The sequence below is a fragment of the Acipenser ruthenus genome, chromosome 20 (genome assembly GCF_902713425.1).
Source record: "Acipenser ruthenus chromosome 20, fAciRut3.2 maternal haplotype, whole genome shotgun sequence".
In the NCBI taxonomy this organism is placed as follows: Eukaryota; Metazoa; Chordata; class Actinopteri; order Acipenseriformes; family Acipenseridae; genus Acipenser; species Acipenser ruthenus.
This window is the reverse complement of record NC_081208.1, coordinates 30,551,017-30,577,860: the sequence shown is the minus strand read 5'-3', so window position 1 is coordinate 30,577,860 and position 26,844 is coordinate 30,551,017. Positions and strand designations below refer to the sequence as shown.

General features: G+C 41.1%; 3 protein-coding genes across 4 annotated transcripts; 2 read left to right on the top strand and 1 right to left on the bottom strand.

Annotated features, from left to right (window-relative positions):
* Positions 1 to 604: 604 nt before the first annotated feature.
* LOC117425755 (E3 ubiquitin-protein ligase AMFR-like) lies at positions 605 to 9,051 on the bottom strand. 2 transcript variants are annotated; one of them, XM_034042997.3, is made up of 13 exons: positions 7,890 to 9,051; positions 7,066 to 7,158; positions 6,748 to 6,912; positions 6,312 to 6,464; positions 6,036 to 6,076; positions 5,582 to 5,714; positions 5,104 to 5,237; positions 4,884 to 4,994; positions 4,544 to 4,734; positions 4,125 to 4,228; positions 3,909 to 4,025; positions 3,420 to 3,610; positions 605 to 3,102 (listed from the first exon to the last, which is right to left on the bottom strand). In XM_034042997.3, exons 1-13 carry the CDS (start codon positions 8,139 to 8,141, stop codon positions 2,925 to 2,927), a joined length of 1,863 nt encoding a protein of 620 aa, XP_033898888.1. In that variant the 5' UTR covers positions 8,142 to 9,051; the 3' UTR covers positions 605 to 2,924. The 2 variants fall into 2 exon arrangements, with proteins under 2 accessions (XP_033898888.1, XP_033898887.1); XM_034042996.3 differs by having other exon boundaries at positions 3,891 to 4,025; positions 7,890 to 9,049.
* Positions 9,052 to 10,125: 1,074 nt separating this feature from the next.
* Positions 10,126 to 11,142, top strand: LOC117425462 (leukotriene B4 receptor 1-like). The gene has a single exon (XM_034042416.3). The coding sequence runs from the start codon at positions 10,126 to 10,128 to the stop codon at positions 11,140 to 11,142; it is 1,017 nt and encodes a 338-aa protein (XP_033898307.3).
* Positions 11,143 to 11,769: 627 nt separating this feature from the next.
* Positions 11,770 to 13,638, top strand: LOC117425461 (leukotriene B4 receptor 1-like). Its single transcript, XM_034042415.2, has one exon. The coding sequence runs from the start codon at positions 11,812 to 11,814 to the stop codon at positions 12,847 to 12,849; it is 1,038 nt and encodes a 345-aa protein (XP_033898306.1). The 5' UTR covers positions 11,770 to 11,811; the 3' UTR covers positions 12,850 to 13,638.
* The last annotated feature ends 13,206 nt before the right edge of the window (positions 13,639 to 26,844 follow it).

The window sequence follows — 26,844 nt, the reverse complement described above, 5'->3', positions numbered from 1 at the left end:
AATAATAATTCTCAATGGACAACGGTTTATTGGTGAAATTGATGTCACTTTTGTGAGTCCTCTCTTGATCCGTGCTTGGCAATGTGAAATTCAACAGATGTGTCTTTGGATATGCTCTATGCTTCCTAAATCATATGATTTCCAAACTTGTCAAACAGTATAATGGGGTGGGTGTAGCCACCATTACAAATGAAACCTCATTACCGTCTGGTTTTACAAACCCCTATTAGCACTGATCTTAGACCACCTAATAATGCCTGTGGAAAGCCCAAATGCTAACCGGTATCTGTGAAAACACCACCTCTACACACCGATCTGAACGCTCATCACAATGTGTACTCCCAAGTGTTGCAGTCGTTTGAGAACCGTTTCATGTAACACCACCACATGCACACAACACTCGCTCTTTTTCTGCATATATTCAGCTTTTTTGCTTCTTCTGCAGTGTGTATCATCCTTGTTCTTCAAAACATCAATTAGTTTTGTTGAAACAAACTTCTGTGCTTTACAGGCTCTTAAATCTGCACGTGTGAAAGCATGAACAACATCTAAAGTCTGCCGACCAATAAGTTGCACAATAAAACGTGTTACTCACAAAAACATGTAATGGCAGTTTATTTATTGAACAAATAAAAGCTCAAACAAAACAGCAGACAATCTGAAGTCTAGATGAATGGAAACTTTTTAAAAAGAGTAAAATAAATGCATCACTTTAAGGCTCTTTGGAGCTCTCTGCACAGAAGAAAATTAAGTTAGGTTTGGTTAAAGGCTTCTATTGTAGCTCTGCAGCTTTGTTTCCTTTTGCAGAGCGAGCAAAATGTTTATAATAAAAATCAGTCTTTTGTCATTAAAAAACTATTTACAAAAACTCTTATCAGCTTCTACAGAGATTATATATATATATATATATATATATATATATATATATATATATATGATATATAGATATATATATATATTGCGCATTATGCTGTAATCCTCTTTTTACTTAGGCACAAATGCTTTGGGGGTTATCAAAAACAATCAAATCGGTTATGCCTTTCCAGTTTCAATTGGTAAACCCATCTGTAGAAGTCTCAACATGGACGGTAGTACCATATTGATTGACAATATAAAACACTGTACTTTGAGATGGTAGAAACACAGCTGTCGTTGCATGGTTCCCAGATTAACAAATACCTTTAAAACTTTTGCTACAGATATTTTTGTTCAGCAGGACTAAGTAACACAGTGACATTTCAAACATGCTCCACCAACATCCGGAACACTGAAATGCTTCTTACAAAGCTTTTTCTTTTTAAAGCAGTGTTTTTTATGACATAGGGGAAATGTAAATGCTGGTGCAAACTCCAAGGGAATCAAACAAAATCTCAACAAAACCTTGGTAATTGCTTGGATTTCATCGGCGTGCAACTAAATGTTGTGACTCTAATAGTGTTGATTATTTGGGGTACATGGGTTCCCAACATTTAAATTACAAAAAACAATGTACTTCAGGTGTTGCAGCCAAATTATTACAAGTAAAAATAAATCTAGGAAAAATGTTCTCTTGTATACGATTGTTTTGAGATCTGAGAGTTATGCATCAGCACTGCTTTAAAGTCTGTAAAAAGCATCACAGCGGAGCTAAAAGCAAACGTGGGTAAATGCTTACAGTCTTCATGATGAATCATCCAGAACTATTAAACATTCAATAGTGCTGAACTTAGAAATACATTTCGACCAGAAGTCTTTTCAATGTCTCCAAAAAGAAGATACTGAATAAGACTTCTAGTGGAAACATTTGTAATGTAATTTCTTGTTTCTTTTAGTATTTCTAAGTCCTTATGATAAGCGTTCGATTAGCCTCTTGCTTTATCTAGACTGACTGATATTACGGGAGCGCTATTTGATCCTGAATACATATCAAACTTGGCCCTCATAAGAAACTTACAGATTTAAATCGGCAGTTCTTAATATAATGCTTTTAATCTTTCACTCAAAAGCTAGCTTATTCAGACTATCAAAATGTTAAACAAAACTATAAATACTATAAATGCAAATGTATGCTTCCTGTCTGCAGCTTCAAGATTTTCTTCTCAGTAAAAACACTAGAGACGTGTTTGTTGTGCAAATCCTCATACCATTTTTGACAAAGCTGTAAACAGACAATTTGGGTTATATATTCCTTTGATGGTTTAACATGTTGCTGTATAAATAGGTTCCAAAATGCGTAATCTGTTAAAAATTAATCTGTCCTTAGATGCGATACTGTATATGGCAAACAGAAAATGAATGACAGAACTTTCTCCCCATTGCTTCTCAACAATACAGTTCACAGTTTTGCCACTCCCAAATACAAAATATTTTCAAATACTAAAGTGGTGTGCGATTCCTGAATCTGCAACTTGATCTGCTGCTAGATTCTCAGACAAAGTGCCAGCATCTCTCGAAAAATAGGCACAAGTCCTTTCTCTATTTTAAATCATTTGGATAGACGGCTAATTTAACACTCTTACTGTAAACAGGCAAAGGAATTTAAACCAATAGAAATCACTTTGCATTTGATAAACCAAATGCCATATACCATGTCATTTCATCTGTGCTTGTGTCTAAAATATATAGGTAGATTTTAAAGCTAAATGCTGCAGTATTTGGCTTTGTTAACAGCAACAGTCTATGATAAAAGTCCCACAAAGGTCTGTCTTTCTAAGGCAACCTAAAAACAGCCAAGCAATTTAGGCAAAGTGTCATGCTCGCATTTAAAAACTTTATTTTGTCAGTGAGATGTGGGAAAAAAAAAGCGCTTCATTTTTGCCTTTTTTGTTGTTTTTTTAGTTTTTTTTTCCTTTTAACTGTGACACTGCTCCAGTCAGTTTACTCAAGAAGAATTTGCCGCTGCTGGTATAAAGATCAAGCATCATTGTATCTCCCTCCAGAAGTCCTTATAGCAGAGGGTCCTGCTGCCTCTCCATTCTCTTTTCTGCAGCAGCCGCCAGCATCCTGCGCCGCACTGTGAGAGAGTCTGTACTAGAGGAACTCCGCTCTGAGAAGAGGATACTTTCTTCATCCTCGTCTTCATCCTCCTCTTCCTCCTGATCAGGGCTTTTACTAAGATATCGCCTACAGTACCCATGAACAGAAAACAACATTTAGAAACAAAGATTTCAGACTGAATCCAGAGAAACCAGGTTTGTACAGTCTAAGCAGGATTTATTTATTTACACACAAACGTGTTGGTAAGATGCATACCTTACTACATTTGTATGTAAACAGACAGGCATCTTCTTATATCCTCAGATTCTGACACTAAATAACTTTAAGCAAGTTTCGTCACAAATGAATAAGCAGTTCTCTATAAAAAGATGCATGCATGCATGCATACATACATAAAGACAGACAGAGACAGACAGGCACGTCCTAACATGACTGCTCCATACCTGCGAGCATGCTGTAAAAGCTCATCCTTCCTCTGCAGAAGCATTCTCTGTCTCTCCTCAGCGGACTTGGAGAAGCGACTCCCCCTGGCTTCAAAGTCCTCGGGCTCACTAGGTACATTCTCGGAGCTTCCACTGGCTCCAGCAGCCTCATCGGTGCCTGGACTGAGCTCCAGGGGTACTCGCTCACTTGGCTGCAAAAACAATTCAACATTGTTACCTATATAAAAATCAGGACCCAGTGTAATAAACATGACTGAAACATATCCAGCAGAGCTTAAAACAAGAAACTCATCAGCAAGAGAAGATACGGACAAACACAAGTAACGAAATGCCAACTTGCATTGCCTGCAAACTGTCAATGTTTGGGCAGATCTACCAGCTTTTGCTGTCATAAAAGGTTTGTATAAAGGTAGTTAACTTTAACAATGCCTCCAACTTCAATGCAAGCCTCCTTTCAGGTATAATACTTGCTTGTGTGGGGAAAGGCACCTGGATTCTCCCCTCCAGAATGTTGTCAGTGGTAATTTCTACTGAACGTGTTAACTGCAGGTCCTGGAGCACTAGGTGGTAAGGGATTTGGGGAAACATTTCCTGGATTTGGTGTGCCTGCAATACAGAAGACAGTGCCACTCTGTAGAGCTCAGAACAACAACATAAAACTACATGCATTTTATAACATTACAGTTTTCCAACATTCATACTCACCATAGCATTGAGTTGGGAGTTGTTAGCCTGTGTAATACCAAGGATGTTAGTTGTGTGCATCACTTCCACTGAGAAACTGGGCAGCCAGCTTGCAATCCGGGAGCCTACAAGGTACAAGACATTCAGCCAAACAATGCTTCTAGGCAAACCACTAGATATGACACCAGCAGTTGTCAAATCAAGTCTTGTGGGGCCCTAGGCAGACCAGGTTTTTGTCTTAACCAGTTTCCTTTTTATGGACAATGTGTGAAGGATATAGAGAACAATTACAGTAAGAACAGACTAGTTAGGTCTCGGATGTTGTCTGTGAACGGTCTCTCTATGTGCACTGAAAAACAATGCAGATTTAGAACAAAAGCCTGGACTGTGGAATGGAGTTGAGAATGACTTGCTTTAGAGCCTCCTTTTATAAAACCCACCATCGAAATGAAAGAAGTGGTTGTGGTGGTTGATGTGAGGCCTGGCCTCGGCTCCCGGCACTGGCCCAATGTTTTCTCCCAAGTTCTCCCTCTGTCTGTCTTCCCTGGCTCTGCTGTTCTCGTTGATATTCAGGGACATGCGACACGTAGGGCAGGAGGTATCCTGTTCCAGCCAGGAACGTAGGCAGGAGCTAGGGGTTCAAAAGAAATGAGAGTCAGAGCCAGCCATGGGAATCCACTTGTTTTTATGTGAATATTGACAACTTTGATTTGTAAACACAGAATGGAGGATGTTTCCCTAAATACAACACATTTTTCAGCACACGTATATGATACTTACTTGTGGAAAAGATGTCCACATGGCAGTTTGCGAGCGGCTTGCATTGAATCCCAGCAGATTGCACAGTCATCGTTGTTGGCAGCCAGTTCTTCAGGAGTGGCTATGGCAAACCTGACAGCAGATATAAACACAAAAGATTAGTTAAACCACATTCACCCCTATATAGTTTAGCAGCTATAGTTGCTATGCCTTCAGAAACTCCCAAGTTTTCTGTACCCACCTCGCCTCCATGTTTCCAACCACTCGAAGGTAATTTTTGTGACGTCGAATCCTGCGTTGAACTTCATGGAAGAGGTACCGGAGCTGCATGAAAATAACCAGGCTGGCCATGGACAGCCAGATATTACCAAAGAGCTGGACAAAGAGGAGACAAAAAACAAATAAAAAGGATTAAGGACTGTAACAAACACCCTACTATAGGGTTTGATACAGGAACCAGTAAATTAAATGCAAGGACAAACTGAAGAAAACACAAGACTATAAGCTTTGAATGAAATCCAATAGCTGCATGATTCTACATCACGCAACAAACCTGCTATTTTAACAATGGATCAATTACATGTTCAGCATGCTCTGTTTAGGTCCTCTGGGATGACTTCATTAACGAGACGACACGCATCCTAACACAGTTACAGAACACCATGAATAAATCAATATATATTGATTGTGAATTCTCTTGAACACAGCCTTATGCTTACCAACATGTGGATGTGATGAGTCAAGTCCAAGGAGAGCAAGGTCAGCTCCATGAAGAAGTCTGTGTAGTACACATAGGTACCCTTGCTCTCCCAGGTGCCTTCGTGATTGAGGTCCCACAGGTGGATAGTGTAGCTGGAGTGAGAAACAGCAAGAATCAGGATCCACAATGAAGACGAGACATACAAAAGTGTGGTTTCCTTCAAGTAAAATGACTTGGGTTCAGGTGTGTTATAAATCCCTACAAAACACCTTTGCTTTCTTCTTGCTGATCAGTTTTATACTGTAAAGAGACAACTGTACATATTGACTGGTTCAGCGTGTTTTCCAAGTGTTGTGTGTTCGACAGATACTGCCTTCCATAATTGGATTTTGAAAAATATATGACGATTACAAATACAATGGGAGAAAATGACTTCCAGACAAGCTATTTCTGAAAGTTCATGCAGTACTTACCGCATGATGACATGACCTGTTCGGACTGTGACTAGCAGGCACTACAGTATACAAAAAGAAAGAAAGAAAGAAATCAGTTCCAGTTTTTAATTACAGATGGTTTTACTAGATAATATAAAACTCTCGCTCTACAGTCCTTGCCTGGATTCAGAAACTCTGTACCTTAAGTAATGCACCAACTCATTTTTATTAGAAACCAAACATCAATAGAAGCAGGTGTTTTCAGGTCTTTATCTACAGTTCCACATATCTAAAAGAAAAAGAAAATGTCCTTACCTCTGCAGCCATGAAGGCGACAGTGTGCATTCCCTGGATATAGTCAGCCACCCCACACACTACAGCCAGCCCACAGCAGGAAAGCAGCATGGACACCAGCAGGGACAGGACTCGGACATGACTACTCATCGGGGTGGTGGGCGAGAAAGACAGCTAGATAGAAAAAATGAAAGATTGTGATGTTTGGGTTAAAGCATCAAATAATAATTTCTGTGACTGGAAAACGTAACTGCCAACCATGCATTTATTCCTAATAAAAATTATTTATAAACAGCAACCTACAACCCAACTTGATTTTGCTTTGAGAATTACATTTTACCTGTAGTAACGTCCAGTCTCCAGCCTTGCAAAACCAGACCTACAAGAGTCTTCATAAGAACGTGACGGCTAAGCATTGAATCAGATTTTTTTTTTCTTCTACAGTACTTTTACTTACATATTCGAAGCGATCTTTGCAGAGCTGGACCATGAGGTGCAAGAAAACCAACACTGCAAACCAGAGGCACCACATCACAACCTCCTCCACAGTCTGGACATTCAGGACCCCGAAGATAAATATAAACTTGTAGAAGACGAAGTTCCAGAACTTGTCCTTCAGGTGCTGCAAACAAACAGAAGGACAGTTTTTAGTGATTTGTCTTTGTTCCGTTTGACTGGTATCCTACTTCTGTGTTCTTTTTTTTGTTTTGTTTTGTTAAATGGCCTAGTGACAGAATTTGTGAAAATGAATTGTGGCTTTAATTTTCATCCTTACCTGCCTCTCACTGACACGCAAGGGGCCAAACACCATGCACTGGATAATTTTAGCAATTAACATCAGGAAACAACAGGCTGTATTTACAAGAACCTGTCAGAAGAGAAACAAAAAGGGGGAGATGCATCTGCAGTGTGTAATAATATATATATGGCAACAAATATTTAAATAAAAGGACTTAAAGATTACATTCAGTAAACGAATGTAACATGTTTAAACATCTCCTACCTGGCTACTAGTTTGCTAAAAAGCATAGATACTTAGATCTACCAATATTCACACATGTACTGCCATTTAGACAGTCATTTTTTGTATTCATAACCATGCACATAAGCCACAGTACAAAGCACAGAGTCAATAAGGATAGCCATGAACACTGCACTGGTTACAAATAAAATCAAGCTATACCGTGCCTGTAATTAGTGCCTATGATGACTGACACCTCTAATCTAATTACACCACAAGGCAATTGAAGCAATGAATCTCATACTGCACTGTAATAACCGAACCTGTGCAGAGGGATTGATGACTCCTATGTTTAATGCCTTACTTGAATACTTACTCTGCACACCTTACTTGAATACTTACCCTGTACACTATAGGTAGGCTATAGTGCTCGAGGATAAAACTGTTATTTCTAGAGGATTAAAAAAAGACCCTTATCTGGAGCTGGGAGTTAAATGATACATACACAAATATAAAACATTTGAACTTCAAAATTAAATTAAAATTATATATATATATATATATATATATATATATATATATATATATATATATATATATATATATATATAAAATCAAGCTATAAACTAAAAACTTACCCATACAAAGAAACTGTCTGAAACGAGGTACCAGAATATGTTTGTAGCCACCCCGCTATCGAAGTCGTGGACTTCATAATCTTGCTCTGTGATCGGAATTTTAGAGTTGTCTTCGGCACCGAGATCCTCCTGGGTTGGCTGGGTCACAGTGCGATAGGCGCTGAGTACACTGCCAACCAGTAACACCGCACTAAGACCAGTGTACGTTCGCAAACTGGGCCAAGGGAACCGTTCCAAGAAAAGTAGCGGCATACTACCACTGTCTAAAGTACCAATAACAGCAATATAAAATCAACGACAACCACTCAGAAGCTCGGTTTATTAATTAAGAATGTTCTGTATTTATTCTTAATATAACCGACAAGTTACACGATCAAAGCCACAATATCGCTGTCACTTTGAAAACAGTACGATGCAGTATTTATGATATAATAAAATCATATTTTCTGTGTTAAGCGTGTAGTTCCGAGTATAGTCAGAATGTGTCCGTTGCTTAGTTTATTTCTATTGACAATGAGTGTGAAGTTGTTTTGTCTTCCTTTCTCGCGTATAATGTGCGGTTAGTACTAAATTATAAACTCGCCGGTGGTTTTTGATCGTAGTTAAACTCGGCTTGGTATTCCACACATGAACAGTTAAACTTCTTTGTTATTTAAATGTATTTGTGATACACGTACTGCAGCAGTATTTCTCCCTCCTGACAACCTGGCCTTATTTGTTTATCATTCTAGTTCTATATCGTTAGCTCCCTTTAAATAACCGTATTCTGATTCTCACTAGGATTCACCGTTTTGCTGTTCTTTATCCTTTCTCTCGCAGTTCCTATTGCGAACAATTCGATTTGCTTGCTCTTTCTTTCTATTTCCATCACAACACTATATCCAATGTCTATTTCACATAGTTTCTAACTACCTCCATCTCTTCCGGTTATCTCCTTGCGTCACTGAAGGGCCCGCTTCCGGTTAGAGTTTTAAATCTTTTATAGATTCCGCAGATCTGTAGAAAGAGAGCGAGCTGCCCCGGCTGGCTTAGACTGCAGTCCGCGTGGCGCCACCTGCAGTGAATTGAACGACAAGCTTGCTACATGTGCTGCACTTTGCAAAACAAAGCTGCTCAACCTGTAAAATCTGTGCAGCTTGGGCTGCGTGTGACGTCTTTCAACTCGCTGTGACAAGCGCTAGGCTGCACTGAACCGCGCAGATCTGCAGGAATTTAAACCGTCACCCACAGTCTCAGAGTTCACAACAGTCTCTGTAGCAGTTCTCCCATCAGTGTCTAGTTGCTTCTGATCTCACCTGCATAGACTGATCTGGAGTCGCCTGCTCTAGATATGGTAGAACTGGTTTCGCAAATCCTGATGAGCACTAATCTTGGGCGACCTAATGTTACCCTAGGTACACTGTAAGGCAGTCCAGTGTACATTCCTCAAACTGGTAAAACGTTGCTTTTACCTCCAGACTGCTAAAGGTATGATGGTGCTGCTCGTGGTTCAGCTCTTATGCCTAATGGCTGTCCGCAGTCTTTGGAAAACCTAAGTGACTCACTGGACTCTAGCTGATGAAGGATTCTTATGTCCTAAATAAACATCCTAAATACTTTATTATTGTATTTAAAATGTGTATTTATGTTGTACTTTGTGCACCTTTATTCTTACTTTCAAGTTAATGTTTTGTTTATTTTTAGCATGCATTGCATTTAAATATTGTCTCAGCTTTTTAAGACTTTATTTAAATGAAGATCCTAATTGAGTTGAATAGTTCAACTCCAACAGTATAAAAATGGGGCATCGCGGAGGGTTGGAATGTGCTTAATCAGTAACAACAGAATGACAGGTGCTGTAATTCTAGCCTGAAAAATCTATTATACATCTGTTATACTAATTTAAAGAACAGTATCTGCTTAAAAGAGCTTGTGCTGGCGTGTAGATAGTTTCTCTTTCAATGTCCATGAAACGTGATTATCCACACTCCTAGGCATTGGTTGTCCAAGTCAGTGAAGGCTTTTTTTTGTTGTTGTTGTTGTTATGTTATTAGTACCAAGTGCAGTTAGTCATGAACCACTGTGGTTATCTGATATTTTTTGGGAACCAAAACTTTGATTTAAAATAAGGAACTAAAGAAGCACTTATGAGTTCAAAGTCAAAATGAACATTTGAAATAAATAGTAGCAGTGTCTGGTTGTGTACGTGTTTCAGAGGTATTATTTGGGATTATTTTCAGAGCTGCCTGCAGTCAAGATGAACAGCTCCCATACTGTTGGCAGTGACAGCAATGGCTCAAACTCAGAGCTGTGGCACGTGGAAAGCTTGGTCGTCAGCGTGATCCTCAGCTTGTCTTTTCTCATTGGAGTCCCTGGAAACCTCCTGGTGATATGGACCATCCATCGTCACATCAAGCACAGATCCCACACTGTGGTGCTGATCCTGAACCTGGCTGTTTGTGACTTTGTGGTCCTCATCACTCTGCCTGTTTGGATCTACTCTCTGGCTGATGCCTGGGTCTTTGGAGAGACGCTCTGCAAGGCAATGGTGTACGTAATCTACTCCAGCATGTACGGCAGCGTGTTCTTGATCACATTGATGAGCGCAGATCGCTTTGTAGCCATCATCTACCCGTTTTCATTGCAGTACTGGAAGAGAAAAGATGTTCTATTCAAGGCTATAGCTGCCGTTTGGATCCTGGCTTTCCTCTTTGGCATTCCTGTTATTCTGTCACAGACAGCAGACGATATAGATGGGAAGCCAAAGTGCCTTGACCGGGTGTACGCAACAAAAACGCAGGAGGTTGGTTGCCTGTTGCTGGAGACCTTAGTGGGTTTTGCCATTCCCTTTTCCATCTTATCCATTTGTTACTTGCGGGTGGGGAAGCGGATACACCAAATAACTTTCAAGACCAAACCTAAGTCTGCTACCCTGATTACAAGTGTGGTCATTGCTTTTGCTGTGTGTTGGTTTCCATATCATGTTTTCAACCTGATCAGGATAGCATCCACACTGATGGAAGGCGAGCAGATGCTAGCTGTAGTTGCTGAGACTGGAGTCTACATTTGCGGGGCTTTAGTCTTCATTAGCAGTTGCATTAACCCCCTGCTGTATGCTTTTGCTGCCCGTCGTTTCCAAGGCTGCATGAAGGAGTCCAGAATAACAAAGTTGTTCCAGGAGATCACTACCTCGACCACCAGGGCCAAGGAAACAAATCAAACATGTCTCACACCTAGAATGAAGAGATCAGCTGTCAGCACTGTGACAGTTTGAAAAAAGCTAGAATATCGAAAAGTTACCAGTCTGAGTTTTATTTTGTGTTAAATAAAAAAAGTGATTTTATTTACTTCTTGATATATAGTTATTATTTGTTTCTCCAACACATCTATACAATTGAGTGCACATCATTACTGCAACTTCTCAAACTGACCAGAGCTCCCACACTGTAAAATAACTGTTAGGACCAAAGTAAGTCATTTGTACAGTGATTGGGGAGTGGCTGGTCATCTGTGTATCTGCCTGCATTTCTGTCTCTCTTTGTTAAAGATGACTGCTTCTTCTTAAGTCTGAACATGACCAGGACATTATAGAGGTGGTTGAGTTTACTAAACATACTTAATCCATAGTGAACGTTAACAGATGCTGGAACAAGAACTGCCTCAAAAGAAGTGGAGTTGGGGGCATTCATACACTTTCTATAATTCTCCATGAAATTCAATTTTTGCACTCCAGGAGTCATTAGTTATCATGTTTTACGATGCTGCCACCAGCATGTCACTTGTAAGCCTTTTTTTTTAAATGAACCTCTGTAGTTACTATAGGCGTGCCTACAGTATGACTTGGAATCTGTTGAAAGTATCAGTCATTTTCCTCTGTGGTTTTCAGTCTTATATAGGGAACTAGAGAAAAGCTGTGTGACAGTGTTTGCTGGCAGCCGTCAAGATGAACGACTCCCATATCTACGGTGGAAGTGAATCAAGCTCAGAGTTCTGGCACATAGAAAGACCCCTGGCCTGTGTGATCCTTGGCTTGTCTTTCCTCATTGGGGTCCCTGGAAACCTGTTGGTCATTGTGATCATTCTGCGCCACATCAAGGACAGATCCCACACCGTGGTTCTGATCCTGAACCTGGCTGTTTGTGACTTTGTGGTCCTCATCACTCTGCCTATTTGGATCTACTCTCTGGCTGATGCCTGGGTCTTTGGGGAGACGTTCTGCAAGGCAATGGTGTATGTAATCTACTCCAGCATGTACGGCAGCGTGTTCTTGATCACGTTGATGAGCGCAGATCGCTTTGTAGCCATCATCTACCCTTTCGCCATGCAGAATTGGAAGAAGAAAGGTGTCTTTCTCAAGGCTTTGGCTGTCATCTGGATCCTGGCTTTCCTGTTTGGCATTCCCACTATTCTGACACAGAGGGTTGACGATGTGGATGGGAAGCTGCAGTGTACTGTCCGGGAGTACACTTCAGAGATGCAGGAGGTTGTTTGCCTGGTACTGGAGACCTTGGTGGGTTTTGCCATTCCCTTCTCTGTCTTGTCCATTTGCTATGCCTGCGTGGGGAGACGTATAAAGCAAATGACTTTCAAGACCAAACAGAAATCGGCTTCACTGATTGCCAGCGTGGTGATCACCTTTGCCTTGTGTTGGTTCCCTCACCACATATTCAACCTGATGACAGTGGTGTCTGTGCTGATAAGAAAGTCATATCCAGAAGCAGCAGACAGGCTTGATGAAGTGGCCCAGACTGGGGTCTTGGTCTCTGGAGCCTTAGCCTTCATCAGCAGCTGCATTAACCCCTTGCTGTACGCCTTCGCTGCACGCCGGTTCCGAAGCAGCCTGAGCGAGTCAGGATTCAGAAAGCTCTTTCATTACATCACCACCTCCACCTCACCCGAGAAGACAAACGAAATGTCATTTATATCAAGAAAACAAAGTTCTCAAACCGACCACAGTGTTCAGAGCACTCTGACAGTTTAAATATGTGACTTGCTGTTAAAGGTACCCATTTGTTCCCTATTTCATGTCCATAACTAGGTATTATACTTAACTGGGTAACATTGTATGTATTAGAGTACATACAGTAATGTCATATATACCGTAAATCCCTTTATATGCACAAAATCAAATAGTTGTATTGTGCACTATAGACAACATAATGCAATTACCAGCTGTTCAAGTTAGCGGGTAAATGGACAGCCCAAAATTAGTGACAGTTTTAAAAAGTGCTGAGAGAAGGGGGTTCTAGGAGCATACATGGAATTACAGACAGACACAGAAAGACTTGGAGTGTAGAAACCAGACCCATCTCTAAGTGTAAATGTATAGACAGCACCTTTTTCAGAATTGTCACATGATCTATTAATTCTGTAACAAGTTTAAAAATGCTTTGCATAGGGAAATATACAGAATATTTTTTTTTTCATGGAAATACACTTGCTCTAGTTTGTAGGTACAATGCTTAATTGACAATCCTGCTTTTTTGTTCTGTGTATATGTGTGTCTTATTATTCTTATTGGATTTTTTTCATGGATTACTAAAGCCTGTACTACCATGTAAATAAGTTCCAGTCCTTTTGCAAAACAGTTGTCATGTATGTTTGTGGTATTACCCCTGCATTGTACTAAGAACTGTACTGCATGTCTCAACTTCTTAGTCATTACAAAGAAAGCTGTTGCTCAACTCTTCCTCTTTGTTTCAAATTATGCTGACAGCATCTTTGTCTTCTTTGTATTAAAATGAGTGAACAAGTGACTCAATAAAACACATGGAAATGTAAGTCTTGTCTTTGGAAATTGATCTATACTACAAACACACATATATATATACACTAAAATTGAACATTATATGAATAACCTAAAATGTACAGTTAAGATAAAGATTAGTTTGGTTTAGGGTTAGGGTTTATATAAATCTTAGCCTGGCCTGTCTTTCTGCACCTATGCCTTAGTGCTAATAAGAAAGCTGATTTTATTCCTGGGTTGGAACTTCTTTAAAACATGGAGTCAGAAAGGTCCACTTTCCAGAACTTGATTCAGGTGTATTGTTCAGTAAGCAGGCTGGATGCAGGTGTATTGTTCAGTAAGCAGGCTGGATGCAGGTGTATTGTTCAGTAAGCAGGCTGGATGCAGGTGTATTGTTCAGTAAGCAGGCTGGATGCAGGTGTATTGTTCAGTAAGCAGGCTGGATGCAGGTGTATTGTTCAGTAAGCAGGCTGGATGCAGGTGTATTGTTCAGTAAGCAGGCTGGATGCAGGTGTATTGTTCAGTAAGCAGGCTGGATGCAGGTGTATTGTTCAGTAAGCAGGCTGGATGCAGGTGTATTGTTCAGTAAGCAGGCTGGATGCAGGTGTATTGTTCAGTAAGCAGGCTGGATGCAGGTGTATTGTTCAGTAAGCAGGCTGGATGCAGGTGTATTGTTCAGTAAGCAGGCTGGATGCAGGTGTATTGTTCAGTAAGCAGGCTGGATGCAGGTGTATTGTTCAGTAAGCAGGCTGGATGCAGGTGTATTGTTCAGTAAGCAGGCTGGATGCAGGTGTATTGTTCAGTAAGCAGGCTGGATGCAGGTGTATTGTTCAGTAATCAGGCTGGATGCAGGTGTATTGTTCAGTAAGCAGGCTGGATGCAGGTGTATTGTTCAGTAAGCAGGGAGACTTTTAAGTCATCGTCAGCAGGTTATGATTCACATACAGTTCTCCTTTGTGATGCTTTTCTTTTCCATTGATTGCGACACACAGGAGCCACAGACCTAACAAAATGATGAGGAAAGCAGTTTCGCTTCCTCTTGACCAGCACTGCAGCACACAACAGAGCAGATCCCAGGAACAGAAACACACTCACTTCTAATCTCTTAGAAAGTGGACAAGGTCTTCCTGCGGAAACATTTGTCAAAGAGTACTTATCTTACCTTGGGGTGTTTTAGTTATGGATGGTTACCACATATAATCTTTTTTTATTATTATTATTTTGTATTATATTTTTAAATCTCATCTCATCATGGGTCGACAAAGGAGAAAACAAAAGCCCTCACTGTCAATATATCTGAGGGTAAAGAGGTTCGTGGTAAAAAGCAAATTAAACGCTTCTTGTTTTTGTTTTTGGTCAATAGTCCAAAATTAATTCTAATTCTACCCAATGTTAACATAGGGGTAACGTAGTCCAAGATTGGTTCGAATGGGGGTCTGTGAAACCAGCCGCTAATATAAAAATATAAGAACACAGCAGGTGGCGTAAAAGAGTTAAACGACACTTAAAAAGCAGCAGGAAGAAGAACGGAAGACACTGCTGCTGTGCTGCCAGCGGAAGAGGGCGGGTGTAGCATGGTAACACTGTATCCAGTCCGGATGGATGTGGAAGAAAATAAAATGTGTATGTGTGACACAGCGACTGAATTAATACAAAATAAACTGAGAGAGAGAGAAAATAAGACATCATCGGGACACGACAAATAGTTCTGGAAAGAAAGTAGCCGTGAGTAAAGTTGGCATTTATAAATCGGAGGAGGGACGAAAATTGGGGAGGATGGAAGGTGGTAGCCGTACCAAAGAAAAGAATGGGAGATACGGAAAATAAAACGATGGACTAGAAGAAACGAGCAGGCTGTTTGGAAACCCTTTTCATAGTTACTACGTTTACAAATGTGCAAACGCGTCTAGCAATCAAGTAAGCCGCTAAAAAATGAAAGACAAAAATCTAGCACCATTTTTTGAATGTATATTTTTTTCAAAAGCTGGAAACGGCTATTGTTCGTGTGTAGTACAATACTACTGGTAAACTGATCGTAACAAGTGTAGATTAAAATACGTTCTACTGCAGGTAGTCAAAAATAAATAGTGAGTGCAAAACTACCGACAAGAAGACATGACCCTGTTGTAATTAATTAGCAACTCTACAGACAGTGCTATTAGTTATCTGAATGTCCTGAGAAAACGCCGTGTTAGACCAGTGTAAGTGAAAACTGAACAGGCTGACAAGAAGTTTGACCCCCTTTTTTATATCTGATCGCTGTTGAAAATGTGGGTTAATTTAAATTGTGGTAATAAGGTGCAACAGAGCGTCATTTTTACCACCTGTAAGTGCTTGTCTCTGTCGCACTCTTCTGGACAGATACCGCAACTGCAAGCTGTTTGGAAAAATTGAATTCCATTCAGTTGAGACCTGCGGTGACAATAGTAGTATATGTATTATTTCTTTATTTGGCAAAATGTATGTATTAGCGTGATGTCAAGAAAGTGTGTCTTTCCTGATAGACTTTTAATTGCTAAACATTCTTTCTTACTTGGTTGGGTTTGTGCGCTACAACCGTCTACCTTGACCCATTAAGTGCCTTTTTCTTTGAGCTTTTTTAACTGGCATCTCCCTGCTATTCAAATGTTCTCTTTAACTATGTTGTTATGATAACTTACTCTAGTTTTGTTAACCGCAAAAGTGAAGTCTAAACGTAACTTTTTAAATTCCAGAAATGCAGCCTGTGTTATGATTGTTTCAAAGGATAATGCATTTGGTACTGACTGGGTTCACTTGTGGTATAACTGTGTTCAGTTGTGTCTGGATGAACTTCCTCTGGCACTGCAATATGTCCTTCTACATTGATTTCTCCCTGCGTTTCTTCCAGTTTTCCAAGGTGTACAGCTGAACCCTGCTGGCTGATTGAGCTCTTGTTCTGCTACTGAGAGATGCATCGAGATTAATGACTGTAAGAAACAGCATCCTGAAGTCTGAACACCCGTTCCACCTGCCTGTGAACTCGGGGGGGGGGGGGGGGGGGGGGTAATTAACTGTGCTTTCTTGTTAATAATTTATTTACCTGTTTTTCTATTAGTATCCGTTTCCTTTACTCCTTGAGTTATTTCCAGTAATTCTGCCTTGCAGTAAGGCTGTGTCTCCCTCGCAATGGGCAGGGCCCCGGATATGTCAGATTTTGACAGGGGGCTGATAGTGGGTGCTCGGTTGGCAGGTGCTTCCGTGTCCAGGACAGCTGAAATCACTCATTATTCACGAGGCACGGTCTCCAAAGTGATGACGGCGTGGAAGACCACGGGAAAAACGTCGTCGGCAAAGCACAGCAGCGGCCGCCGGAGACTCCTGTGCGAGTGGGACCGGCGAGTGCTCATCCGCATTGTCGCAAGAAACAGCATGACCACGGCAGCCAGAGTGTGCGCCGAGTTCAACCAGGGCCGCCAGCACCCCGTGTCTGTGAAGACTGTGCGCAGGGAGCTGCACTCGGCTGGGTACTATGGCCGGGCAGACGTCCCCAAGCCTCTCCTATAGAAGTCCTGGTACAAGCCCCCTGCCTGCTTACGGGGGGCAGGCAGAACTGCCCTTTATTAGTCACACCTGATATTCTAAGAAATTTGAATGAATTGAAAGAGCAGAGCACTGTTCACAATGTACCCCTAAACCTGACTGCATTATGGATGTCTGGATTAGTGGGGTGGGGGGGTCCCCACAGTCTGCCCCAGTATACAAGCTGCCATTTGGAGCGCAGGGTGAATCATGACCGATCTTGGCTGGAGGCCCACAGGGAGATCTGCGTTGGCTTAGGGAGGAAAAATCAGATAGCATCAACCACTGCTGTTCAGTCTCTCCTTAGAGTCCAGGCAGTGAATTCACAGGCTGGGCCCAGGTCTCCAGGGTTCAGCAGCTTGGTAACATGCGTTGCTTAGATTTGGCAGATGAAAAGAGGAGACTGGCCCCCTTTAAAATATTTTTGCATGTCACTTTTACTGAAGTTTATATTTTAATTTCTAGAGTGGTGGCAGAATCTATAGAACACGGATAAGGGATTTGTTGGAATGTTCTATGGTGAGATGGAGATGTTAGGCCCTTTTCATAAAACAATTTAAGCCAGTTTTGATTAATTTAATCATGTTTTCAATATATACTGTTGTCAGCTGTCAAATCACTGTGCAACCTTGCAGAATATTAATGAACAGTCCTTAAGGTGTTTCTGAATTGGGCTCTATAAGCAGCACATAACTTTTAGTTTCTGCTGCACATTTAAATACTAAACAGCAGAACCATATTTCTGTTAATGCCTACTTTGCTCAATGCAGTTTAAGGAAAGCTTTATTCTGGTGCTAAAAGAAGCATGCCTGTGTATATGTGCCAACAACTAAAGTGCACTGTGGGGTTAGGCTGCTTTAAGAAATGCATATTTCCCGTTTCGTTTGAATGTCTTGTACGGCAAATAAAACATGGTGAATCTCACATTTACCCTGCTGTGATGAGATTGTTTAAAAACAACAACAAAATCACGAAGGCAACAGCCTGAGCCAATGGGCAAGCAGTGTCACGTTGTGTAACCAATCAGGAAAAAGTGTTGCGAGCATCCTGGCCTACATGGAGGTGGTACTGTTTCCCTATACTCTCCCGGGGTTGGCTCGGAGTAGTGCAGACTGGCTGCTGTGACAGTGGGACAGTCCAACGAGGAAGTGATATCACTGGCAGTTTTGCAAACGAGCTATTATTTATAAAGAGTTCTTCTGAGTGCCTGCATGCCTTTAACAGCTGGCTCTTCCATTGGCTGCTTTGGATTTTACATTTTACAGTATCCTGAAAGCTGGCATTGCTGCTGTTCTGCTGTTAGGTGCTCGCAATGAGGCTTCATAAGGAGTGACAGGCTCGGTCTCGGATCTTGTTTTTCAAAGATTGCTCATTTGGGTACTGGAGCAGTAAAGCTTGCAAAGTACTGTGTTTGCTTGCATGTACAGGTCAGCTGCTGTCAGTCCTAAATTATTGTAACGAAAGGTCTCTACATGAATTGTGCTGATCCAATCATATGAAAAGTTTCCAGTACTGTATATAACATGGACACAAGAATGCATTATAACTGATCATTGTGTGTTTGTTTATTTTTGTTTCTGGGTTTTTGTTTTTTTTCTTCTAATGAGATGCTCTCCACACCTTCACTAGATTGCATTCTCCTCTTCTGCAGTAATAATAAAAGCCCTCAGTGTAATGTCTGCCATGTGCTGGATCTGGGCACTCTGCCAGTAGGAGCCCATGCGAGAGGCTGTTTGCTTCCCACAGCTCAACTGCCAGGGAGCTGCTGCTGCTGCTGCTGCTGCACCTGTGTTAACCCTTCAAGTACTGCAGAGACACCTGCTCCTTTTCAATGGTCTTTCAATGGTGCCAGCTGCAGTAGGTCTTGCTGGCTGCCACCTTGCTTACAGGGATTGGCCGTTGTCTCTGGTTCCTGGTTCTTGACAAGCCATGCCACCTTTCAGAGTTGAGAGGTCACAATGTCATATGATTTCTAGGAAGCAAAAAAGTCCAGGAAGTCCAGGAAGCAATAAAGTCACACAAGCACACTGTTCTGCAAGCCAGGTGGTTGCCTGTTTGACTGAACTGTTCAGAATGATGGCAAAGATCATAAAAACATTGTGTTCATAGCTATATGTATTTGAAAAAGTATTGTTGCTGAATATGTCAGATATGTTACAGTATCAGGACCAACTGATGAATATAAACTGTATGCAGCTATATGGGCATACTGTACAATTAGCTAGATGCAAGCTGTTCTTGAGAACATTGAATGGTGTTGGCAAACCAGTGTATTACCGTGAGGTAATGTATGTGACGAAGCATTGCCCTGAAGAATAACAGAATACCTTGAATACCAGATGGGATGATACTGAACGCACTGTGTTCTGAGTACAGTGCAGGTTGTGCCAGTCTGTATTGTGAGCACAGTGCAGGTTGTGCCAGTCTGTATTGTGAGTACAGTGCAGGTTGTGCCAGTCTGTATTGTGAGCACAGTGCAGGTTGTGCCAGTCTGTATTGTGAGTACAGTGCAGGTTGTGCCAGTCTGTATTGTGAGTACAGTGCAGGTTGTGCCAGTCTGTATTGTGAGCACAGTGCAGGTTGTGCCAGTCTGTATTGTGAGTACAGTGCAGGTTGTGCCAGTCTGTATTGTGAGTACAGTGCAGGTTGTGCCAGTCTGTATTGTGAGCACAGTGCAGGTTGTGCCAGTCTGTATTGTGAGCACAGTGCAGGTTGTGCCAGTCTGTATTGTGAGCACAGTGCAGGTTGTGCCAGTCTGTATTGTGAGTACAGTGCAGGTTGTGCCAGTCTGTATTGTGAGCACAGTGCAGGTTGTGCCAGCAACTAATAAACCGGTTACTGAGGGGCTTCGTCATTCAAGCACAGGTCTGTCTCACTGAGGGTTGGGCCATGTTTGTGTTCCTGGGAACTCACCTTTACAAAGTGCATAAAGCCCCAAGCAAGGACTATACTGTTTGAGCTAAAAAAGCACAGTTAATCTCCACGATACAGGGATCTGCTGTCGCTTGGCACACTGTACTATAGAGAGCATTACACCGTGCACGGTCTGAACAACTCTGTCTTGCCTTTTTTATTATTTATTTTATTAAACAGGAACAACCCTCGCTCACTTTCATTATTAAGGGGAGGGGGAGTGGCACTGCTTGTGTACTCAGTGTGATTGTCAAGTTGCGTACAGGGTTGAAATGTAATTAGCTACAACAATAAACAGCCTGAAAAACACTTGTGAAAAGTGGGCGAGGGCTTATCTGTTATACTCTCAATGGAAACATCTGCGGAGTGACTCACCAGGGCGGGGCACTTACTGGAATTAAAGACCTAGGCGTGCTCGTTTTAAAGCCCATTAATTCTCTTTTAGTACCCTATCCGGTTAAGTAAGACTATGCAATGTATAGTATGTACAATGAGAGCTCACACAAGTGACTGTAAAACAAGCAGCTGCACAGCGTACACGTTTTGGAGCAACTTCTCCCTTTTCCTGCAAATCCGCCTTTTTGAAGACATTGAAAAGACTTCTAGTTGAAACGTTTGTCATTGAATTTGAGTTTCTTTTAGCATTACTTAAATGAGTACTTACTGTTTGTAGATCAACCGGACCTGGTCTTTGATCCAACCCTGTTCTTAATTGTTTAATTGAACCAATTAAACCTCCATCCAGACCCTGAAGTAGTTAATGATCTCATGTTACCTGTTAAACCTGGAGTGGAATGGCCCTCCGGGACCATGGTTGGACCCCCCTGTTATAAGAGCATGAGTATGGTTAGCGAATCTATTCTAAAAAAATAAAAGCATGATGATGTCAGAAAAGTTTTGCGAAAGCCATCTTCCCCTAATCACTTCTCCTTTGTGCTCTCTCTGCCTGCCAGGTGTTTAAGCCCTGGTTATGCAAACACATTAACTTCCAATTTCAATAACCAGTTCTGGATTTTCATTTCATTACCAGCCTCCACCTCTCACCCCGGGGCCAGTTATGTCAGCCTCTCCTTTCAAAGCTCGGTTTCTCCTGACAGCAGCTCGGTGATATATCACTCCTCTCGGAATGAAGCCTGCAGACCTCTCTCAAACCTGGAGAGGGTCCATGCTGCAAACAGACATCAATCTTACCAGCAGGTTTCCATCAAACTCTTACCTTGCTTTAGATAAAGGAAGATATGTACTGTGTAAAATAATAATAGCTGTGATTGTGGCCCTCCATTGCACTGCACCCTGGGTATAGCGTGGGAAATTCAGCCGACCTCAACGTTTGGTCAGGAGACTCTGTGACTGAGCTGTGTTGCTTTTAGGCTGCCTTTCCAGTCCCAACTTGACAAGTTTTCATTTTCTATTTGCACCCCACACCTTGGTTTAGTCAGGCTTCTTTTTTCTCATGCAATTATATGTACACATACATACCTGGGAGGCAGCCCAGGGCTGAGCTTCCCAACCTGCACCTGGGTTTCAGGTTACAGTCTTGTAGATTTTCAAAATCAGGAGCGCTGAGAAAGCTGTCTATTAAAGACATTTTCTTGCATGTAATTTCTTCCCTGCTCAATATCATCGTGTGTGTTCTCAATTGTTGTTTCTACATGCATGCCTAAAAGCTATTCTAGCAAAAAATACTTCTGGAAAGACTCAGCAGGACTGATTTTGGGGAACTGTGTTATGCTGTGCACTAACCCTTATTAAAGTTTACTACAGTATTTTTGCAGTTTTCCCATGCTTTTCCCATGGCTGTACTGTGCACTTACCATGTTTATTAATGTGCTTTACCATACCTCTGTTCTTCACAATGCTGACCTGTGCTTGACCATGTTTCCACTATGCTTTACTACACTTTGCTATGCTTTAACTATGAGAAACTGTTATAAGGGAAGCCTGTAAGTGAAGGACTGTGAAACTCCAATAGTCTACCCCTGACTTATTTGCCCCTAGTCAGCCTTGAGAAGGTGTTTTATTTTTTGCTGGAAAAATTATAAACAGGTAAGACATTTGAAATGAGGAAATGTACTTCACATAACGCATATCTTTTAACCTGTACTTTATATTGTGTGATGGGGAGTAGTGACCAGACAACATGCCTCTCTTACCCTGGAGGAATTTATAAATTAGTCCAACACTGGACGCTCTGGAAACTGGGATTCTATTGACTGGACGGAGTCAAGAGTCCCAAAAGATTCAGATTTTCTACTCCACTTTAACAAGTATTACTTTTGAGCCAATTCAAAAAAAATAAAAGAAACCTGTTTTTGCACACAAGGATTCGGTACCTTTGGTACATAATATAATTGTTTGCAATCTGAGTACATGGGAGGGAGCAATGTTCTCAGACATAGTCTTGTTATAGTAAATGCACTCAGTTCAGACAGGCACAGGTGTCGGTACATTGCTTTCAGGTTCCGCAGCAGGAATGAGGAAGTGGAAAAAGTGAATTAAAAGGAAAAGCAGGATGAAAACAAGGATGTTCTGTGCCGCTCTCAGAACTGAAGAATAATTTATTTATGTATTCCCACACTAAGGGCCAGCAGCCAAGTACAGGACAATATTGATTTTCATTAGACGAGAATTATTATTCAAATTCACATTTTATTTGTAAACTGAACTTCTAGTAATACATATAATAGGTCATGCATTTATCTCATTTCTACACGTATTTCCACAAAGTCTTTCTCTTGTCAGAATGTGTGTGTGTGTGTGTCTGGCAGAACGATGATGAAGTAGTTTGTAATAGAAGACGTTCCTAATGCTCTTTTCACTGCATCAAGATGACTGCTGACTGAATCAGACAGTTGTGTGGGAGATGGGAGTCATGTGACTTAGCTTGCCAATTGTGCAAGTTGTGGCACGACTGCACTACTGCTGACAGCCTGGCCCAGCAGACATCGCAAGGCAGGATCTCCACCCTCAGCGCTTTATTTGTTTACCTGTTAGCTTTATTGTTACCAGTGAAGATGCGTGTTGAAGTGTGCTTCCTGTCCCAGTTCATTTCCAGTGCTGTAGGCATGGAGACCCCAGCTGACCCCACATGGTTCCTAGACTGGAATGTGAGAGTTAGTCTCATGAGGGGGGGGTGGGGGGGGTGGTATTAATACCGGCAGCACATTGTGAGTGTTGTGTCAAAGAAAGTACAGAAACCAAAAAATATGTACATTAATATCTAACTTTGAAACTGGTGTGAGCTAATGAAGACAGACAGGTTGATCTGTCTATCCCTAGATTCTGATACTCTCAGTAAAGGAATCAGGTTTTTTGTTCTGAAGTGATACATGCGTAGGGGGATAATAGCTTGCTGAAACCAGTCTCATCCCTCTAGGGATTACCTGCTGCACCTGTCAGCAGGCAGGTATGCCAAGAATTTGTGGCTCAGCGAGTGGAGGAACTCTGAGGCTCTGCGTCGACCCAGAAACAAGAGCTCCAATGTTGTCTTAATCTGATTCGGGGGTGGGGTGAGGGGGTCATATTTCTCTGAATCAAAAAGTTTGTGTTTTTTTTTTTTTTTTTCTCCTGAGGGACAGATTAACAGGCAGTGGGTTTGGCTCTGACTGGGTTTGCTGTGTCTCTCTATCCCTGAGGGAGCTGCCACTAGCGAGTGTCCCCAAGCAGCTCACACACTGGCTGCCAGACAGAGCTGTGTGGATCCCTGAGAGCCTGTCGCAGAATCTGAACTAAAACAGAATGAATCGCCCAACAGGAAAAACAATGCCAGTGTATGTTGCAATTCAAATATAGTACTGTTTGTGCACAAATGAAAACACACCCTTTTTATGCAGGTATTTAAGAGCTTGTGTTATACAGTAAAAATATGTTACAATATAGGAGTTTAAAAAAAAAGTGTTTTGGTCTTCCCTTTTTTGCTGTTCTGTGTCTAACCTCAATCAAATCAGTCATAAAATACAATATATTCCAAACTGCATGCTGGTCCTTGATATTTTGTCCTGTTAACTGTGTTTAATATATTACATACACAGTTTTTTTCACAAAGGACCCTATGTTTTATGGTAGCAGGTTCTGTGATTCGTGTTTGTCTGCAGACAAATGGGAGATTGACTATGCATTGTTCTTCCCGTGAATTCCTCTCAATAACACATGCTGTTGTAAGCCCATCTACCACATTTATTTTGCATACTTGCACAGAATAATCATGAGGCCCGATCTGAAGATCTGCACATTATACTGTACCTATTGTAAAACACAGTGTATCTCTTCTACCCAAATACGCATTCCCTTATTAGCAACCCCCATTGCGATGAGCGCCCTTAATCCTAAAAGCATCTAATTTCACAGGCTGTGACATCTTCAGCACCCTCAAAGCAGACGGCATGCCGGATGTAATGACTGCTTTGATGGGGAGGCTGCAACTCTAATTGACAGGTGAGAAGATGGAAAAACCCAAGCTGAGTATCATCCTGTCAAACGCTGGCTGTGTATTGATGCGCTCTGCACCTTCGTCTGCTATCTACCCATAATAGTGTGTGTGAGAGCTTATTAGTATTAGTATTATTATTATTATTATTATTATTATTATTATTATTATTATTATTATTATTATTAATTTTTTTCAAGAGCTGAACCAGACTAGGTCTTTTCACTCTAGGATCTTTTTACCAGCCTACAAGCAGGGATACAAAAAAACTAAACCGAACACACACAAAAGATTTCTCGGCGGCATTGTCAAAGCGAGCGCTCCCACCCTGCTCTGATCACAAAGAGAGGGGCGCGGCCTGCGTGAACGAGAGATCCGTGCTGCTGATTGGAGCGTGAAAGGCCTTGTGCAGTGATGGGGGGGAGGGGCCATTGAGGGTTTATCTGAGGAAGTGAGTCTTACTTAAACAAAACATTTATTTGAAAAATACAGTCCATTCTTGTGCAGCAAGTTCTATCATCCCTTCATATTCTGGAAGATCTAGCCAAACGAGATTCTTCAGAGAGCAAGAGGTGCATCACAACCCTGATGAACCCTGATCAGAATTTAGACAGGGCTGTCCCGTGAGTTTCCTGATCTGAAGACTTGTTCACATGGGTGGGTCTAATCCCGGAGAGAGAGGTTCAGAATTATAAGAGATTAACGTTTTAAATTGCAATTCTGGTCACTTTCTGTTGTGTTTAAAAGAAGTGAGTGATCACTATAAAACGAAATCTGCTGATGCTAAAGCCCCTTATAATGTACAGCACAGCAGTCCACTGATACGTCTCGGTGTTTGTCCTCTTGGCACCGCTGCAAAAATAATGTTAATGTTAATCCTTTACTGCGCAGGGTATGGTAATACCTGTAGCAGTTAATACCTATTTTCTCAATCTCAAATATATTGGACACTGGCCAGCAAAGTGTTATGAGACTTGGATCTTTTAATTGAAACGCGTCTACCTAAAACCACTTGTTTCCTGTTAGTTTTATGATTTTTATTTTCTATAGGGACTAAACTAGACAGATGTGTAACCATGTCATGTTCAAGGTCATGTCAAGGTCAGATAATATATGTGATTCTGCAGTCGAAAGGGAAGGTTCTCTTGGCTTTCACACCGCAAGGTCCTACGCTAACCACAGGCCACTGTGTCATGGTTCTTACAGCTCATCATTAATGCATTACCTTCTGAACAACAGCAACTCATACAGAAAAGAAGGCTGCCTGCCATTGTACTGGATAGTGCTGCTCATGAATGCGTGTCTAACAGTGACAAGGAGACTGATTGTCTAAACTGACACTTACAACACTGAATTATTAATCACAGCATATCTGACACAAATGAACGGCATTTGCAATCTTTGAAAACAGATGTGTAGAGTTTCAATGCCAAACTCAGCTGGGTTCATCAAAGCTTCTGAACCTGTGTGCACTTCAATCTGATTGGCTGACTCCAGCTCGAAACTGCTTGACATGCAGAATTCATAGAGGATTGCATCCTGGTGGGAGAAACGACAGCTGGGATTTATTAGAGCATTTTACAACACCGGGAAATCACCCTGAATTACATCACCTGCATGTATTACCCTTATAGACAAGTGGTTGATGTAATCCAGGTGCTGTAAAACACTCTAAACAATTCCAGCCTATCCTGGCGGAGTACAATCCTCTATGAAGTCTGCCTTTAAACTAGTTTCCAGTTTAACCAGTTTAAATACCAGCAGTGGGTTTTCCAAGGGTACACATTGATCAAATCAATCCTGAAGTCTACCAAACAAACCTTTCAACCGAATATAAAATAAAGTCGAATGAAATATCAATTTAATTAAGAAATACTGCTATAATTTCAAGCAAAATTCTTTTTACTCTTCCCAAATATGGAATAAAAAGCAGTTGTCATTTCTCAGAAACATTCCAGAACATTAAAAGCACATATATATATATATATATATATATATATATATATATATATATATATATATATATATGTATGTATGTATATATGTATGTATATACTGTATATATATATATATATATATATATATATATATATATATATATATATATATATATATATATATAATACAGAAAAGGTCCTGAGAGAAGTGTGCACTGCCAGTGTGAAACCCAGCATTATGAAATACTTAAGCTAATGACTGGGTGTCTTGGTGGAATAGACTTCTACCAGCATTAGAGGTAATTACTGTACTGCAGTCATGTTGACAAAGGAGGGGAAGCAAGCAAAAGAAGTGTGCCTCCTAACAGCAATCGTGTTGCTACTCATCCAGTCTAGTATGCAGCCAACATCTTA

Coding starts and splice junctions, on each gene's coding strand:
- LOC117425461 (XM_034042415.2), top strand. CDS start 11,812: ATGAACGACTCCCATATCTACGGTGGAAGTGAATCAAGCTCAGAGTTC.
- LOC117425755 (XM_034042996.3), bottom strand. CDS start 8,141: ATGCCGCTACTTTTCTTGGAACGGTTCCCTTGGCCCAGTTTGCGAACG. Junction 5,715..6,035: donor ACAGGTCATGTCATCATGCG/GTAAGTACTGCA, acceptor TTCTCACTCCAG/CTACACTATCCACCTGTGGG. Junction 4,229..4,543: donor CCACTTCTTTCATTTCGATG/GTGGGTTTTATA, acceptor TGTACCTTGTAG/GCTCCCGGATTGCAAGCTGG.
- LOC117425462 (XM_034042416.3), top strand. CDS start 10,126: ATGAACAGCTCCCATACTGTTGGCAGTGACAGCAATGGCTCAAACTCA.